General features: G+C 39.3%; 1 protein-coding gene and 1 long non-coding RNA gene across 2 annotated transcripts in view; one reads left to right on the forward strand and one right to left on the reverse strand.

The window, feature by feature from the left end:
- The window catches only part of LOC5567895 (glutamate receptor ionotropic, kainate 2), a 37212-nt gene extending 27068 nt beyond the window's left edge, over positions 1-10144 (forward strand). The window contains exons 3-6 of the mRNA XM_001651882.2: positions 8110-8303; positions 8835-9136; positions 9199-9382; positions 9452-10144. Of these exons, the coding sequence (XP_001651932.2) occupies positions 8110-8303; positions 8835-9136; positions 9199-9382; positions 9452-9781 (1010 nt within the window). The 3' untranslated portion in view covers positions 9782-10144. The remainder of the gene's footprint in view (positions 1-8109; positions 8304-8834; positions 9137-9198; positions 9383-9451) is intronic.
- Positions 10145-17324: 7180 nt separating this feature from the next.
- Positions 17325-18260, reverse strand: LOC110679625. The gene is made up of 2 exons (XR_002502653.1): positions 17803-18260; positions 17325-17743 (listed from the first exon to the last, which is right to left on the reverse strand). It is a non-coding gene; the product is annotated as an uncharacterized LOC110679625 (long non-coding RNA).
- Positions 18261-20169: the final 1909 nt, after the last annotated feature.

Consider the following 20169-nt stretch of genomic DNA (forward strand, 5'->3'; position numbering starts at 1 on the left):
TTTTTGTTTTCCGATATTCTAGCACCATTTTTTTTTCAGATGTTCTTAAAAAACTTTTAGTTTTAGAATCTATGTCGATATTGATCATTGATCACCTGGATCCAGAAATATTCCTAAATTCCTTGAGGGACCGACGCGTTGCCACGTATGTAAATATCTAAGGCTACATGATTTTTATCGAATATCGTACATTATTTCTTCGGTACATTAATGAGAATATGTTGTGAAAAAATGAAGTAATTCTGTTCAGCAGTTTTTGAGTTATGAACATTTATGTGTCTGGTACAACGCTTGTCAAACAAAGATCTTGAAAACTTCGAAAAAACATAATATCGTAATGCTCAGATATCTCCAAGAATACCTACTCAACCGATTTGTATGATTTTTTCTGAGTAGCTCCTTATTATCCAACATTATATAGCCCACATTCCGACATTTTTTTTTTTTTGATAAATTGAAGTAAAACAATATCGCCGCCAAAGATATTTTATACGGGCACGTTGGTTCCCAAGAAACATCGGAATATCTTAAAATTCAGATTATCAATATCGATACGGATTTTTAAACTAGAAGAGTTTTTTGAGAACTTGTGGAAAAATGGTTCCAAAATATAGAGAAACAAAAAAGCTATCGCGATTTGAATATATGTTTAGCGGTAAAAAATAAAGCTGCCTGTAGAGGGTTTAACCCGTATAGGCCTGAGTGGAGGAAAAATTACTAAAACTCTCACCGGTCAGCAAATACTTAACGGATTTCAATTGTTTTTTGTCAGTATACTCGTACACATATCTAGTTTCTAAAAGTGGTCAAAGGATCTCGAGAATGTTCCTGTGGCCGGAGTTATTGCAGTGAATCACTGTTTTTTAAGAAGTTTTAAGAAAATCGCATCAGCGTAAACCTTCTGATAATCGATAAAATTGAATAATTATGTCAACTGCATTTGGTAGATCCTACAAATGACCATTTTCGGGTCACCGGAATGCCTCAAATTTATGATAAAGTGCACAATTAGTATCTTAACATCTGTGCCAAGCTTATGGGAACGCATTTCAGTGAACTATTATGTTCGATCTATACTTTTAGAGATTTTAAACGGTTCAGTACCTAACAAATCTAGAGCCGGTTCTTCAGGGCATAAGGTCCAAGTGACCGCATCTGGTACACTCTAAATGGTGGAAAACTATTCATTTAGAATGTTGAATATCAGATCTTAATTATTTATGCAAATTAAAATGATTGCCATTGGAAATAAATAAGGATAACTTGGCATGTCCCAAAATATTGCCTTTTTCTACCCGACTCGACCCAGTAACCCACTGCAATAACTCCGGCTACAGGAGTATTCCCGAGTTTCTCTGGCCACTTCTAGAAACTAGAACTGACAAAAAATATTTGAATTCGTTAAGTATACGTTGAGCGGTGAGGGTTTTAGTATTTTTGCTTTCACTCAGGCCTATACGGGTTAAATGTTATTTATTGTAAATAAAAAAAAAAAGAATTGGTAGGTTCGTGTATCTTTTTTATATAAAACAGAAATACGGGTAATAAAACTTCGAGCTGTTTAGTGGAATACCTTGAAGTAAATAAAAAACCGAATTTAGTATCACATACATGAAACGAGCTCACCAGTTGGTAATCCTCGACTGAAGTCATTTCCGCGACACAGGAAAAAACAAGAAGTGCACTTCTGACAAAACGCGAAATTCGGATAAAAAACTTACAATCCGGCGACGCACAAAAAACACCTATGAGCAATAATTGATTTCCAAACAAAGGTTCCTTAAGATTGGCCTTGCTAAGCCCCTACATAAAAAAAATCTAATAATATTTGGCCGTCGTTAAGTCAGAGTGGACCAAGTGACATTTTCATATTTTAAGAAAAATGGGTGTAAAGTCTAACGCTCTGTAGATTTTGAAGTCGTTTAAATTTTGGTTCAATTTTTTTACACATCTTTGTGTTACTTTCAAATAATTTAATGTGAAGTGATAAGCATGAAAAATCATAATCCAAACCTCTGATAGAACTATTGTCTGATGGACTATGTGTACTTGGTCCACTCTGACTGAACTTAAGCCCACCGTTCAGTGAATGAACCCAAACTTTTGCACGATACACCATACTGAGGAGTGAACTCAAACTTTTGCACGATGACTTGAATGACTGTTTCATTGACTTTGACTAGTTTTCAGAGTGTTCCGCAAAAAAAAGTGAGGGCTGTTCAAAGAATATAAGGTTACTATTCTAATGATATCTTGTTTTAAAATTTTGGTTGATCCTATGCTGATGAAATTAGCTTTGATTTTTCAGTGTGTTTTTTGAAAAATGTCACAACTTTAAGTAAAAATTTAGTGTACAAAATTCAAAAAATGTTTTTGAAAAAATAACATGAAGTAAGAATAACTCTTTGCCTTTCGAATGCGGCTTAGAGAGTTTCAATTGGACGTGTAGTCAGAGAGATATATAGACTGAACAGTTTTGTATGTTTTTAGGGGGTGAACCCAAACTTATGCACGGGAGTAATTAACTTGAACAAACTGTCCCAATGATCGATTGGCATTGTATCAGTTGCTACTAACATTCAAGTTTTGTAAAAGTGGTTCTTAACGTTCAACGCTCCGTCATCGTAATCATCGTCATCATCGAAACTTCAAAAGCAGTTTTTCCGTACAAAACTAAAAAATATTCGATGAAAATATGTTCATTGTGTTTCGGTTGAAGAATAGAATACTGTGAACACATTTTCCTATAAATTTTCTTGATTTTGAACGAAAAAACTGCTTTTGAAAATTCCGAAATCAATGACGGATCCTGCCCCCTTAAGCTGAAACTGCCCAAGAGTCATCAAAAGATCCACTAGCTTTTGAAGTTATAAATAATCTAATTTTACTAAATTTCATCAATATTTTACTGGGATTTGGAGATTTAGTCGTTAAGTTTCTAGCTAGTAGTTTAGTAAATTTTACTGAGTGTAAGTGCTCAATTTTTCAATTCAACACGACAACTTGACGCATAATATTACTACCATTTTAGTCTCTTGAATACTTAAAATAGTTGTGAATTCACATTGCACAGTGGTCCAGGAATCAGTTTTACGCGGAAAGATGCATTTTGAGCTTTAGAATGAAAAATTAGACGAAAATGGTCTTCTATAAAGCTGTTTGGATTAGTTAAGCCCTTTGTTAGGTGTTATTGAAAATTAGGGTGGACTACATTTTCATAGAAAGGGGTCATGCACAAATTACGTCACACTCCGAGGGGGGGAGGGGGTCAAAAAAGTTCAAATTTAGCGTGACATAATTTGTGTACCATCCCAAATTGTGTAACTAACTTTCTTATTTGTAGAAATTATACTATACATGCTTCAGCAAAATTGTAGACCGCTCAATTTCAAGCAACTTTGCCAAAAAAAGTTTTTTTGTATCTCTCAAATTGACCGATTCAGAGCTATTTTCCTACGGTGACATAGGGTGGTCCGAACTAAACTGGTTTTCTGGCTCTAGAGTTTTCAATTCAAATTTCTCATCAAAGTAGTCTGGGTGGTAAATGACTGGACAATGCGTACCATTGGTACTTCGCGTACCTGCAGGTATAAAATAGACCCCATTTGTGGTCCTTAGCCTCTTGTCCAGTAACTCCTATCCCTACCTCCCCGTGGTGCCGCCTGGGATACGAGTAACCGTAGGGAAGATCGGGTAACCAACCCTGGTGGAACCTTGGTCGTATGCTGACAGGGAAGGGGGGCTCCTCTCTTCTGAGGGTGTAGCTTATCAGAGCGTCTGTTCTCCATGTTAGGGGCGGCTCAAAACAGCGTCTGTTCTCCATGTTAGGAGCGGCTGATCATCGTCCTAGTGCCAGCGTGGGACTCTAAACAGTGCTGTGCACGATGATCCTCCGGCGAGACAGGGGGTTGGTGCAGGCCTTACAAGCCAGCCGTAAAAACCATCAGTACAGGAAGCATACAATGTAAATTCGGACCGGAACAATCGGCATAGACCCAGGCATCGAAAACGGACTAACGATTGGAAACTCGGATCATGGAACTGTAAGTCTCTCAATTTCTTGGGAAGTACCCGCATTCTTTCCGAATTATTGAGGGTCCGCAAGTTCGACATCGTAGCGCTGCAGGAGGTTTGCTGGAAAGGGTCGACGGTACATACGTATAGGGATGGTTATACCATCTACCAGAGCTGCGGCAATACACATGAGCTGGGCACAGCTTTTATCGTGATGGGTGAAATGCAGAGGCGCGTGATTGGGTGGTGGCCAATCGACAACAGAATGTGCAAATTGAGGATCAAAGGCCGTTTCTTCAATATCAGCATAATCAACGTGCACAGCCCTCACCTAGCAAGTGACGATGACGATAAGGACGCTTTCTACGCGCAGCTGGAACGTGAATACGACGGCTGCCCAAGCCATGATGTCAAAATCGTTATCGGAGATCTCAACGCTCAGGTTGGCCGGGAGGAGGAATTTAGACCGATTATAGGGAAGTTCAGCGCTCACCAGCTTACGAACGAAAACGGCCTTAGACTGATTGATTTCGCCGCCTCCAAAAACATGGCCATACGTAGTACCTACTTCCAGCACAGCCTCCCGTATCGGTACACCTGGAGATCACCCCAACAGACTGAATCACAAATCGACCACGTTTTGATTGATGGAAGGCACTTCTCGGACATTATCGACGTCAGAACCTATCGCGGCGCAAACATCGATTCGGACCACTACCTTGTGACGGTTAAAGTGCGCCAACGACTCTCCGTTGTGAACAACATTCGGTACCGACGCCCGCCCCGGTACAATCTGGAGCGACTCAAGCAACCCGAAGTCGCAACTGAATACGCGCAAAGCCTTGAGGCAGCGTTGCCGGAAGAGGGAGAGCTCACCGAAGCCCCTCTTGAGGACTGCTGGAGTAGTCTCAAAGCAGCCATAAACAACGCAGCGGAAGGTGCCATTGGGTTCGTGGAAGCAAATCGACGGAACGGTTGGTTCGACGAGGAGTGTCAGACGGTTTTGGACGAGAAGAATGCAGCGCGGGCGATGATGCTGCAGCAAGGCACCCGTCAAAACGTGGAACGATACAAACAGAAGCGAAGACAGCAAACCCATCTATTCCGGGATAAAAAGCGCCGCCTGGAAGAGTTGGAGTGCGAAGAGATGGAGCAGTTGTATCGTTCTCAAGAAACACGTAAGTTCTACAAGAAACTAAATGCATCCCGCAAAGGCTTTGTGCCGCGAGCCGAAATGTGCCGGGATAAGGATGGAGGTATCTTGACGGACGAACGTGAGGTGATTGAAAGGTTGAAGCAGCACTACGATGAACACCTAAACGGCGCAGAGGAGGAAGATCTAGACAGCAGGAGGAATGGCTTCATCAGTACGGCGGATGAGGGAGACGTGCCAACTCCCACAATAGGTGAAGTTAAGGATGCTATCAAACAGCTCAAGAACAACAAAGCAGCTGGAAAGGATGGTATTGGAGCGGAACTTATTAAAATGGGCCCGGACAGGTTGGCCACTTGTCTGCACCGATTGATAGCAAGGATCTGGGATACAGAACAGCTACCGGAGGAGTGGAAGGAGGGAATAATATACCCAATATACAAAAAGGGTGACAAGTTAGAATGTGAGAACTATCGAGCGATCACCATTCTTAATGCAGCCTATAAAGTGCTTTCCCAGATCATCTTCCGCCGTCTATCGCCACTGGCAAGCAGATTTGTTGGAAGTTATCAAGCCGGATTTGTGGACGGGCGATCGACGACAGACCAAATCTTTATGTTGCGGCAGATCCTCCAAAAGTGTCGCGAATATCAAGTCCCTACGCACCACCTATTCATCGATTTCAAAGCGGCCTATGATACCATCGACCGCGAAGAGCTATGGAAGATTATGGACGAGAACGGTTTTCCCGGGAAACTGACTAGACTGATCAAAGCAACGATGGATAGTGTACAGTGCTGTGTGAAGATATCGGGTGCTTTATCGGACCCGTTTGAAACACGCAAAGGACTTCGACAAGGCGATGGTCTTTCCTGCCTCCTGTTCAATATTGCGCTAGAAGGTGTTATGAAACGGGCGGGCTTCAACATGCGGGGCACGATCTTCAATAAATCCAGCCAGTTCATTTGTTTCGCTGACGACGTGGACATTGTCGGAAGAACGTTCCAGGTGGTTGCTGAACAGTATACCAGGCTGAAACGTGAAGCAGATCGGGTTGGATTGAAGGTAAATACGTCGAAGACGAAATATCTGCTGGCTGGAGGAACCGAGCGCGATAGAGCTCGCATAGGCAGACGCGTGACGATCGACGGGGATGAGTTCGAGGTGGTGGACGAATTCGTCTACCTCGGATCATTGATAACGTCGGATAACAACTGCAGCAGAGAAATTCGAAGACGTATCATCGCCGGAAGTCGTGCTTACTATGGACTCCACAAGACCTTGCGGTCTGGTAAACTTCACTTTCGTACTAAGTGTACCATGTACAAGACGCTAATAAGACCGGTAGTCCTCTACGGGCATGAGACGTGGACAATGCTCGAAGAGGACCTGCAAGCGCTAGGAGTTTTTGAACGACGTGTGCTTCGGACGATCTTCGGCGGAGTATGTGAGAATGGCGTATGGAGGAGAAGAATGAACCACGAGCTTGCGCAACTCTACGGTGAACCCAGTATCACGAAAGTCGCCAAAGCTGGAAGGGTACGATGGGCGGGACACGTTGTGAGAATGCCGGACAACAATCCCGCAAAAATGGTGTTCACCTCAAATCCGGCCGGTACAAGACGAAGGGGAGCGCAACGAGCTAGGTGGTTCGACCAAGTGGAGCAGGATCTTGGAAGTGTGGGGCGATCGAGGAATTGGAGGTTAGCAGCCATGGACCGAGTTAGTTGGCGTAACATTGTGACGCAGGTCATGTCTTAAAGGACGTAGAGCCAGCAAAAGTAAAGTAAGTAATCAAAGTAGTCTATGAAACACTTTTAGAGCTTTGAAAAATGCGTAATTTGCGTGAGTGAAGAAACTCACTATCTCCTTCCGTTTGGTAGTTATTGTTGTTTTTCTCTCAAAAACATGCCTACTTTGATTGACAATATCTCTGATTGGGGCAAACAAAAAAATCTTTTGACGGCATTCAAAAGACAAAATAAAATTGTATATTATATCAAAAAACTACAGATGTGTTATTTTTGTAACTCTAATAAAATGCCTTGAAGAACAAAGGATTTTAAGCAGAAAAACTTTTGAACTAAAATAGATATCATCAATATTTTTGCATGAAAATTTGCGTTTTGTTATGTTCTTAAAGTCGTTAATAGACCGCTTTGACGCAATTTCTGAAAATTTTTATGCAATGGTTTTTTACACAACTCAAAAGAGTTGCGTAGTTGAAAGCATTATGTAATTATTCTTACGGCACTGCATAATTCATTGAAGGAAACTAGACCATTTCATCACAGATTGTCGTAATAAAAAAACAGCCTGTTACGATGAAAAATAAAATAAAAAAATATGTTGTACGCATCTTAATATGATTATGATTTGTACAGCATTCGTTGTAAGTATTGAATTTAGCATGCCTAGCATTGGGCGAATATGAATCGATGTTTTCATTCCGATCAAAAGATTTTTTGAATCGATGTTTGGATCATCTCAAATCGGGTGAATAGATTTTCTTCATTTGATTTTTGATTCGATTCAATTTGTTGAAATCGTTAAATATTGCTTAATGAGGTTATGAAAAAGGAATCGAATTTTGTACTAACCTTGAAGTATCAAATCTTAACAACTGAATTTGAAAACTGATTTAATCGAAAGATGTTAAAATCGAATGCAAATGCATTTGGTCTCATTTCAAATCTCATAAATTTTAATTCCAATTCGATTCAAAAACATCAATTCAAAGATTTTGATTATATCGGCGAATCAATTTGGCAGTTTAAATATAAATCGATTCAGTAACACCGATGTTATAGAAAAATTTGCCCAACGTTAACCACGTTGGATAAGTGTACGACTTATGCTGTAAAAATCATCGTTCTGCACTCTATTACTATTTTATGAATTAATAAAATAGTTAACCATTTATCAATTGAATCTTTTTCCAGATTCAACGCGCATCCTTTTCGCCAGTTGGTGGATTTTCATAACCATACTCACCTCGTTCTACACGGCCAATTTGACTGCTTTCCTGACGCTGTCCAAGTTCACGCTGCCCATCAACAATGCCGAAGATGTCCGCAAAAAGGAAAAACAATTTGTCACCATCCGGGGCAACGCCATCGAGTATGCCATCAAGAACGTAAGTACCCGCCATAAATCTGACGAAAAGGTTGGTCTTTCCTAAAAAAGAGTAAGGAGGGCTCGCCGAGTCGTAAAACAAGCACAAGAACAAATTGATCGAACTGTTGTAGTTGCACCTGCTCACGACGTGAAATGTAATTAATAATTGATCAATCTAACTTGGTGCGAGCTTTCGACGCTTGATGAGCGCCCATAAATTGAACCCTCGTTTTGGATACCGTGTGAACATAGTAAATATTTAATCTAGTCGCTTTGGTACGAGATTTCTACTGTTACGAATAGAAAAGCGGGGTGTCTGCCTTTCTTTATTGAAATCAAAAATCAACAACTCGCCGTCTATAGTGGTTACACGTGTTCGCCATTGGCGTAGACCAAAAATAAATAGAATTTTCGATTGGGTCTATCACACACCCATGAGCAGTTAGACAAAAAAACTTATTGGTGAAGGTATAAATCAATGCACGTCAGCCTAGACAACCTTTCCGAACCTTATCCCCTGCCCCCTTCCTAACAGTTGCTGTTTTCATAGAGCGACGAGACCCTGAACTCGTTGAGTTTTTTGGTGGACAAACACTTGGTGGAGTTCACAACCAACCTGAACGATAGCGACATCCTGATGACAACGGTGTCCAAGAAAAACTACGTCTACGTACGGGATCGACCGGCCATCGAACATCTGGTTTACAAAGACTACCTCGTTCGGCGCAAGGTGAACCCCATCAACGAACGTAGCCATTGTCCGTTTGCAACGGCTACAACACCTTTCCTGAAACGGGTTCGCGCCTTTGCCTATCCCAATACCACACGCTGGAACACGCTATTTGATCCACAGTAAGTTCTACTAAAAGTATAACAAAGACGCCATGTATAAACCATTTCTTCGTTCTACGCAGACTACTCAACATGGTCGAAGGAGGCTTGGTGAAATTCAAGCTTCTGGAGAATCTACCCAAGGCCGAGATCTGTCCGCAGAACTTAGGAGGCACTGAGCGTCAGCTGAAGAATCGGGACTTGGTCATGACATACTTGGTGATGTTGACCGGCTTTGCCACGGCAATTGCTGTATTCGTTTCGGAGGTAACTACATCTGCTTGATCACAGCTCTAGTAGGCCGTTAACAATATTCTTCTTGTTGTCTTCCTATAGATGTTCTTCCGCATCCTGAACGAGCGCAAACTGAACAAAGAACAGTCGGAAGCTGCCCGGAACCGTGGCACCGATGGAGTTACCTATGTGAATGCAAAGGCCATGGGTTATGGCGATTCACCGCCGCCGCCGTATGCGGAGATTTTCAGCCGCCATGCTAGCGGTGGAAGCATGTTTGGAAGCAGTATTGACAGTGGTAGCGGTGCATCACGGAGGATGATCAACGGCAGGGATTACATGGTCGTCAAGGAGCGAAATGGGATCGGTTCGCAGCTCATACCAATTCGGGCGCCGTCAGCTGCAATTTTTCAGTACACTTATACGAATTAAGGTGACTTTGGAAAGTAGCCCCACTTTTTTGGTATAGGTATTGTTCAGCATCAATCATAAATAGTTAACCTTCAAGAGTCGCTGTTACATGACTCGATATCATGTAACGGTTGTCGATGGAAAGTATGCAAAGTGCTGTTTGTCTGTTTTAGAGTTAAAATTTCATAGTTACTATGATGGTCCTCTCTCAAATAAGTTTCCAAAACATTTATATAGATCTAGAGTTTTAGTAAATGTAGATTTTCGTTATCTATCCAGACCAGTACCGGAGATTTCATTTTAAATCTTTTTATTTGGCATAGCACACTGTATTACACTTATCTAAATATGGAACGAAAAATTGCAGTGACTTAGGGACCATTGTGCATACGAATTCAAATACAGTGAACTCTCTTTCAATCGGTATTGAAGGGACCATCGAGTTAGGGAGGTATCGAGATGCAGAATACATATTTTTCAGTTTTCAGTTTCAATTTTAGCTTTAAAACATTAATTTTAAAAAAGCGTTCGAAATAATAGTTTTAACGTTAAAAATTAAAGAATACTAAGCAACACTTTTTGAACAATCTTGAAAAACTTCAGATTGTTTCATCCTTAAATGGGTTGTCAACCTTAATTTTACAATGATCATAGTTAAAATTTTTGAAATCTATTAACATTCGGAGGGTGTATGAAACTTTTCATGTAAACTTCGAGTTAGATAGATATAAAGTTGCAGGAAACTAGAACAGATTACATAGATGTGCTTATTCTGCGCGACGTGTGAGTCGAGACGAGTCGCTCTCACCGCGAGTGACGTGAGACGACTAATGTTAATAAAATGGGAGCGAGTCGACAATTGTCACCTCATTCGACTCATCTCACCTCACACGCCGCGCAGAATAAACACGAGAGAGATCAAAGTATGCTAGATTGAAGGGACTGCACATTCCATCGGATTAGGGAAAATATCGTGTTACAAAATGTCGAGTAAGGGAGAGCTGACTTTATTGCCAATAACTGCAAATTAGTCACATTTGACATTTTTTACCATTTCGAGTTAATTGTGCTTATTCTGCGCGGCGTGTGAGTCGAGACGAGTCGCTCTCACCTCGGGTGACGTGAGACGACTAATGTTAATCAAATGGGAGCGAGTCGACAATTGTCACCTCATTCGACTCGTGTCACCTCACACGCCGCGCAGAATAGGCACGAATACCATGCAGGGTCATCAAATGATAAACACTTTCGATCCACTTACTGAGCTCTGTGAGATTGTTCTAGAAAACTCGAAAAAAAAAATACCAAAATGTTTTGTCACATTGGCAATGGTAACCGCATAACAGTCACATTGAGATTATATATGAGCCTCGTAATGTAATGAAATAATGAAATTTCTATCAGATTTTTTTCTGGCAATATCGCATATATGAGCTGTACGAAATTTCAGCATCAAATAAGCACTTTTGTGTTTTTGGTAATTTTAAGATATTTTAGTATCTTCCCATACTGCACACTCAGTTGAGCTCGGCTAATTTTCATTCTTTTGCCGAGATCCGCACAGCTGAGCAACTGAATAAAGTGTGTGTTATGGGGCTTTGCACGAAAATCCATCCCTCTCTTTCACTATGTGCTTTCACTCTTCCATGAAATTAGAAAACATCAAGACCAGTAAACGTCAAAATCCCATACAAAATCAGAAACTTCATAAAATGCACACTTGGTACTCCATTTACTCAATGCCTACTTTTGTTGAATGCTTCAAATATGCAAGGGATCGATCAGGTATCTGAGGAATTTTTTTCAAGCTCACGATCAAAAGCTACACACGTGCTCATATTTGTGTCCAAGTTTTTTTTTCAAATACAGGCCTTATTCGAAGCTCAATTGCATAATACGCTCTAAGGAGCCGACTTTTTAATTGTCCTAATATAGTAGAATGATGCCAAGGTACTAGACACAACTCAATTTTCTTAGGATACGAATATGCTAGGATGGATAGGACAATGATGTGTTAAAAAGATTCACTGGAGCTCTTCTGAGTACATCTTAGCAGCTTTAGGTAAGAGACAATCCATAAGCCACGTGGTCATTTTTTTGGGTTGTAGTCTTTTGTTCAAACAGAACATTTAAAATTTGTGTGTCCACCCTAAGTGAGCACGTGGTTTATGGACGACCGCGAAGGTAACTTGTGTAGTTTCGGCAACTTCATTAGCTTCTTGGCTCAAATTTTGCATCAATATTCTTCGCACATATATCAGATTAGTTACTCTAATTAAAGTGGTTTCAAAAATTATGACATTTCTACCGAAACCGGCCGGTTTTAGATACATTGTGTGTTTGGAACTTTTTCATCCTAGTGTTATCAAAACGCAAGAATTTCAAGTCAAAATTTCAGAACAATGCAAACAAGTGATAAATAGTTCACCATTTTTAAACTTTCTTAGAAAATAAAACAAATGAAATTTTATAGATGTAAGGTAGATGTACAAAAAAATATTTCCGTCATTCAATGTTACCATATCCGATAGCGCATCCGGGTGTGGTAGCATTCTGATAAAGGTCACTACTATAGTAAATTCTACATCCAGCTTCTGGGCTGTAAATTGTGTCGACAAAGGAATGGACGGCACCAAACATGATTGTTTAGTGATGATAAAGTTACATTTTTTGCAGCTTGATCGGATGCGCTCATTTTTTCAGAGTATACAACAATTTTGTTACGCTTAATTATATAAATCTTAGCTAAAATTTTTAAAATCTTGAATATGAGGTGTGGTGCCCTGCATTATTAAGATAACTTAATTGATATGTCACGCTAGAAAATATGTGTTAACCTTGATATTGGAATGTTAACACCTTGACACAGAGGTTAGCATTAACACTAAATTCGACAGAATACGCGTGGACCGTGGTCAGGAGTATCACATGTGGAAAACAGGGTACTTTAGGAGATGCAATTTTACGTATCACACGTGTTTTTGATAATATTGAGGTTTCCCTTTAGTTGTCAATAGATATCGTTTTGTTCAATTATATTCCTTAAATTGGCAACGATTTCAAGCAACGTTTAAGGCTAGGATATCAATAATAATTCACCCGTAATCTATCTTGATCCGTAGCCCCCTGAACTACGTAGTAATACACTATGTATGTGACCTTTAAATTGATGACTTTATTAAATCAATTCAAACAACACGTTACTACTCGAAAAAATCAACGAAATATATATTTATTCGAACATTGAAATACGTTTGAACAATCATATAAGGAGGAAGACATATTTTAAGTACTTAAAATGTGTTAGATTTTTAAGCAGCAAAAGTATTCGAAGAGATACCAAAAATCAAAAAAAAAATGAGAATAAAATATAACTACGCAGCGAAAATGAACAGAATGCCTTTCAGGAAAGGAAATGTACAAGATAAATTTGAATTAATCAAATAGGAACAATCACAACATGAAACTATGTATATACACATGAAATTAAAAATATATTCAAATATCAAACATTGCTGACTATTTTGTTTAACAAATGGTGTACTATTTATCTCAGTAACTTTTATGATTAAATTCGTATTGCGGTGCAATATTTACGCTATAATTGAGCAAAACCAGGCCGCCATCGACACACATCGTTAGAATTCCAATTATATGTCACTAATCGCTAGTGTATGCTGAAATTAGAAGGTCATGAAGGTTTTCTAAAATTGTTGGACCCCTCCTACGCCAGCTAACTAAACGGTTAGCGAAAAAGCCCATTTTTGATAAACCATAGGTATTTGTTCACGTGATATGTTCCATATTCCCATATATCCATATATCCCATGATTTTCTAAATAAAGTTCTACGTATATGACCCCTCACTAATTCGAGAAAACTGAAAGGACCACCCTCTAATTTTAGCACATGCTAAAAATCAGTTACAAAAAATTGGAATTCTAACGATGTGTGCCGATAGCGGCCTGGTTTCAACAAGAATTGCACAATGGAAGAGCTGTGAAAAGTGAATCGAGAGCTTAGCTTTGTGGTGAAAATCCATATTAGCTTAGATTACAACTGTGAACAAAGTAATTGAAATAAATTTATTTTATTCATCTGTTATTTAAGGTGAACATGAATCGAAGCCAAAACTAAAAGTTTCAAGAGCGCGAATCTGGAGAACCAGACATCCGTTTGAACTAAAAGCTTAATCGATTGGTCACTAGCTGGCGATTATGTTTTCAGCTCAAACGGATGTTTGGTTCTCCAGATTTGTGCTCTTGAAAATTTGAGATTTGGCTTCGATTCATCTTCACCTTGAAACATAATGGGAAGTAGGTCCTTTAACAGAAAAGTAATCGCCTATTTCGATGCGTGGAAAATTTCTTGCGAGATTTCTTTGATCGCAGTACGCAGTCGAAAAGAAATGTCAATTTAAATGGAGCTTACTGTAGAAAATTTCTTGACCATTTCTTGCGTAGACATTTTTACTTTTCTTGAACGGAACAGCATACCCAGCTTAAAGGTTGGTTTGCTACTGACAAGGAAAGGAATCGCCTATCTCAATGCGTGGCAAATTTCTTCCCAGAAATGGTCCAGAAAATCACATTTTTCTGATCGCAATACGCAGTTGAGAAGAAATGTTATTTCAAAGGGGGCTCTCTGTAGGCAATTTCTTGATTCATCCAGTCAAGGAATTTCTTTACTTTTTACTTTACTTGAGTAAAACAGCATACTTATCTTAATAATGTAAACATTTTTTTGATTTCCAACAAAGCATATTCTGACATCGCTATTTTTATACGTTATGTACAATGGAATACACTTAAAAAAAGGATATAAAAAAATATCAGAGTAACAAAAAGCATTTCCAGTTTTAGATCGATTTTGGATTATAGCGCATATACAGTATTTAACAAAAACATTTGCAACTTTTTTTTTTATTTTCCATGCAAAATGGTTTAATGGGTGGGATCTGAGATATTTAAAAACCGATTTGGATGAAATTTTCAAGTTTTTCAGTTATAATGGGGATTTTAACATATAATTTTGAGTATCTTCTTCAATCACGAGTTCAAAAGCAGTAACGATTTGAGTAAAGTGAGATTTTCGACATATTTGATTAAATTACTTAACGCAGAAAGTTGGAATAACAGTTTCATGGTATCTTCAGCAAAGTGGTAGATATAGACGAGATAAACAAATTTGCTAGACAGTTTGTACCGTATGCGTGAAAATGTCAAATAAGGCGCTCGTTGCACCTGTGTATACAATAGGTCGTATGAATAAACTGAGTAAAAGCTTTTACTTTACTCACACCCGCCTGTCAGATAATTTTCTTGAGCATTTACTCAAGTTGGTATGATAAAACTGAGTACTTGAGCATTTACTTTTCGAACATCCAAATTGGTATGAATAAAGGGGAAAAAGCTGAGTAGATGCTCTGAAAATCCTGAGTCACCTGCTGACCATGCTCAGTTGAGATTTTCAAGCTTGAAAATTCAATTTAAAATAATATAAATGACGGAAGTACACGGAAGCTGATCCACATTATAATCAATTTCACAAATTCACGGGGGAATGGGTGGAGGAGTGCCGAAAACAGTAATTTTGGAGAAGTGTGATATAGGGTGGAAGTGAGGAAGTGTTGAAAGTAGTCATTTTTGCGGGACGTATTTAGGGCCCATTCTGAAATTGCACTAATTTTTCAATTTGTAGGTACCTCCAATCTCAGTCCTTTTTTAAAAATTCCTGCTAAAAAATCGGCAACGAATTTCTTCACATATGTTTCTTAAATATCACAAGGAATTATTTCAAAAAGTGATCCAAGAACTCTTATAAATATCCATAAACTCATAACTCCATAAACTGGAAAAAATATTTTTCTAAGGATAATTTGAGGGGTTTTTCTTTCATGTACCTGTAGTGACAAACGGTCAGGATGAAAAAAATACCACTGCACTTGCCACAGTACCTATTTACATTTGCATTCCACTACTCACACCTCTATTGCCATGTACTTTTCGAAACTTCCGTCTTTAATTTCTACGAAAATTTCTATATTTCAGAAATACTTTGAAGTATTTTTTTTCAGAAATTCCTGAAGGAATTCTTGTAGTAATATTTTTGGTAAGTTTTGAAATAGTTGCAGAATACATACTTCAGGTTTATTTGAAATTTAGTTATTAGCAGTACTAAGATATCTCTAAAACAATTCTCAAAACTTTTGGAGAAGTTCCTGAAAATATTTTTGAAGAAAATAAATAGATCTATAAGAATACTTAAAAAAAAATCTTGAATTTATGCTTGGACTTATACTAGAAAAAAAATCGTTGAGGATAAGTTTCTGGAGCAAACATTCAAGGTATTGTTAAAAGCTTATCAAGGGTGATTACTCGAACAATATGTGAAACTGTGGTTATCACCTTAGGAATGGTACACAAATTATGTCACGCTAAATTTCAACATTTTTGACCCCCCCCCTTGTCACGTTTTTTGTATGAGTCCTCCGGAATTTTTGTAAGGCTTGTCACGCTTGGCTTGACCCCCCCCCCTCGGAGCGTGACGTAATTTGTGCATGACCCCTTAAAGGTGTGTCTTAAGAAATCTCTAAACAAGTTTCTAAAAGTGACTCTAAAAGAATTCTTGTGAAATCTAAAAAATCTTTTCTTCTGCTGGGGAGAATATCTAGAAACGTCAATGCTTAAACTTCTCGAGGAATTTCATAAATTCTGGAATGAGTCCTTAAGTAGAATGTGATAAGTAGAATTTTAAATTAATATTTAAAATAATTGTTTGAATTTTTGAGAAGTTCTCAAAGTAGTCTCTTAAAGAATCTTTTAAAGAATTTCTGTAGCAATGAAGAAAGAAATTGAACAATATTTAAGGGCATTTCTTAAGAATTCCTTGAAGAGTTCCTGGATGTAGTCACAGAGAAATTTTTCTTCAAATATTCATAATAACTTTTTGAAAACGCTCAAACTTATTACTTATTTATGAATTATTTTCAAATATGTATAACTTTTCAAAAACTCCCATGCTTTCGGTGATATTACTGAGAAAATTGAAAGTTGGAAACCTTAAAGGTTCCTGCACGATTCCTTGAAAGAAACCTGAATAAATTTGTTCTGAGATAACTATGGTTAAATCATTACTTGGGCTTTTCCATGATTCGCTTTGATCTGTTTTTTTTTCTCAGCTGAATGATGTATATCGTGACCAAATAAGAGCGCTGTAGCGTTTAAAAATTCGGGGCATCCCTTAGCCGAGTAGTTAGAGTCCGCGGTTACAAAGCATTGCCATACTGAAGAAGTCTAGGTTTTTTTTTTCTTTTTTTGGTCCAGGATCTTTTCGTAATGGAAATTTCTTTGACTTCCCTGGGCATGGAGTATAATCGTACTTGCCACACGATATACGAATGCGAAAGTGGCAAATTTGGCAAAGAGAGCTTTCAGTTAATAACTGTGGAAGTGCTCATAAGAACATAAGCTGAGAAGCAGGCTCAGTGGGGACATAATGGCAAGAAGAAAAAACTTTTTAAAATTAAAAAAACCCTGTCGAAGTGAACCAAACATACGAAGAATAGGATCATCAACCATTTATTTTTTCAACAAGCAGGTCGTGACATATTTCTACCGACAATCTGTCCTTTTGAGCAACTATTTTTCGGTATGTTCGCTCATCGCACTGGTGGGTTTAACTACGGTGTCGTCTTTTTGTTCCGTGGCTCCTACACTTGTTGCCAATCCACTTGTTGCAGCTGAATTGTCCGCGTGAGTTTTTGCCGGTTTCATACATCTTCCTTGTTCAGTGTGACTTCCCGTTGATATTGAGGTGGGCCCATTTTGCCGAAGGGAACTTAAATTACTGCTGCTGGTGTTGACGCTCGTCAACTATGGAAATCGATTCGCAGAGATCGGCGTTGTCGATGCTTTTTGGTTTCTATTGTGCACAATTTCCGCTGGAGGCACAATTATCTGCTGGTTCGAATTCCGATGAGAGCTAATTGGGAAGGACAGAATTAGTTATATTTCAGAATATCACAAGTGCAAAACACTTACCGTTGCGAACGTATCGGTTACCATAACACTGCGGCAGCAAAATCCTTAGTTGCGTGTCCATCATATTCCTTGCAGGTGGCATAGGATGGTTTATATTTGTCCCTGGTTCAATTTTATCGGGGTGTTTGGCTCCATCAGCAGCCGGACAAACGGCAAAAGACGGGCAATTCCCTGGAAGGCACTTCTTTCATACCGCTGGGATTCCTCTTCGTAGCAAAAATCAGATTAATCAAAACAAAAACAACATTTTTGACAGAGTAAAAGCTAAGTTAGAAATTCGAACTTACTCTGAGCAAAGTACTGTTTTATTCATACGGTTTTGAGTAAATGCTCAGAGACTTTACTTTGATCAAGCCAGGTTGAGCATGAGCAAGTACTCGGTTTTATTCATACGACCTAATGCCTTGGTTTTCTTTGCATGCACGTAAGCTATAACTCATACCACAGTAGGCTGCGAGTAAAAGAAACCGATTTCTCTAGTTTGACAGTTCTACCATGACGAAGTGGCAGCGGATTCGTGATTTATCCCACGCGCAAATGTCGCAAAAAGACATTTCAATCGCCGTGGGAGTGTCCCGGTGGACCGTGAAGAGGATTTTAGACCGAGAAAAGAAAGGACAACTATCCACAAAGGTGGCCACAGGTCGTCCGAGGTCAGCTCGGGTCCCTAGGATTGTCGCTGCCATCAAACGGAAGATTCGGGCAAATCCAGTGCGTTCAATGCGGAAAATGGCGAAGGAACACGGTATCAGTGATTTTTCGGTACGGAAGATCGTGAAGGACGATTGCGGGGCGAAGTCGAAAGCACGAAAAAAAACTCACATGATTACCAACCGCATCCGGGAGCTACGAGTCGAGCGATGTAAGAAGATCATGAACTACCTCAAGCGAAAAAAACGGTTATCCTGTTCACCGACGAGAGCATGTTTACCGTCGATCCCGTATCAAATTCCAGAACCGACCGCTATATTAGTTCTCTCCCGGTAAAAGACGTGCCCGACGTATATAAAAACGTGTTTCTGACCAAGCATCCTGCCAGCGTTATGGTATTTGGATTGGTGGCTTCTGATGGCAAAAAAATGGACCCGGTGTTCATTCCAGAAGGCGACAAGGTGAACACGGAGGTTTACATCGGGATTTTAAGTAAGCATGTCCTTCCGTGGATCAAAGAACAATACGGCCCGAATCCAAATGTTTTGTTTCAACAAGATGGGGCTCCGTGCCACACCTCAAACCGCACTCAGAAGTGGTTGCAAGAACATCTGCCGTTCTGGGCAAAGGATATGTGGCCGCCATCCAGCCCCGATCTTAATCCGCTGGATTATTCAATATGGCGCGTCATGAAGGCCAAGGCCTGTTCTAAACGCCACCCAAGTACAGCAAGCCTCCGACAAACATTGACCCGTACCTGGAGAAAAATGGACCCCCACTACATTATTAGGACCTGCCGTGCGTTCCGAAAGCGGGTGGAGGCCGTAATTGCAGCAAACGGAAACTCGATCGATGATTAGCATAGTTTAAGACTCAAAAAACATCCCCCCTTTAAATAAATAAAAAACATAAGAACCGAAATTTTTCAGATTTTTTTTAATTTTGACGCAGCGCAATGGTGCAAACATTTTCACGCATACGGTATAGAGTTTTCTTATTTAAGTGTATGTAGCGATAAGTGTAATGTTTGATCCTTCGACTTTGACGCTTGCTCTTGTGAGGGCGAGCGTTGAGGGCAGGATCGAACCAGAGTCTATGAATGGAGAGTTGTGCAAAGAGAACTGGCAACAAGTTCTTCTATCACAAATCATTCAGTTTTTCTGGCCACCTATTTTACTGTGTGCGCTTTCCAGTGACTTCACTCAAATGCACTCTCAATTCGAATGTTTTTTTTTTACAAAGTCGCAAAGAACGAAATTGAAATTGATCTCTGGTTTTGTAATTATAAAGTAATAACAATGATATGTTCAATATAGAATTGCTACAACACATACGACAAACAGCATGAACTCAAAATTTTGATCTTTTTCGGTTTCCGCGCGACGAGCAACTGAAATAACAATGAATTTCTCTTAGACGTTTGCCCTCTGGGAATTGACCGAAAACAGCCGCATCTTAAGCGTAAATCTGGGTTGAATAACTAATATATAGTTTTCAAACTATCCAATTTTGTTTTTTTTTTTAATTTCAGTTGCATTTCAACTATGAAACGGAGTTATATATTTCCACTAATGGAGGGAGATTACTTACATTACCGTTACACTATATGTAACAAGAAGGGGGTTCATTGGTGACTCCCAGATCTCAACCTTGTCCCACTAACCCAATATCCTTTCCATGACAACTGTGGAGATGCAGAGGTATACTCGGTCTCTA

The sequence above is a fragment of the Aedes aegypti genome, chromosome 3 (genome assembly GCF_002204515.2).
Source record: "Aedes aegypti strain LVP_AGWG chromosome 3, AaegL5.0 Primary Assembly, whole genome shotgun sequence".
Taxonomy (NCBI): Eukaryota; Metazoa; Arthropoda; class Insecta; order Diptera; family Culicidae; genus Aedes; species Aedes aegypti.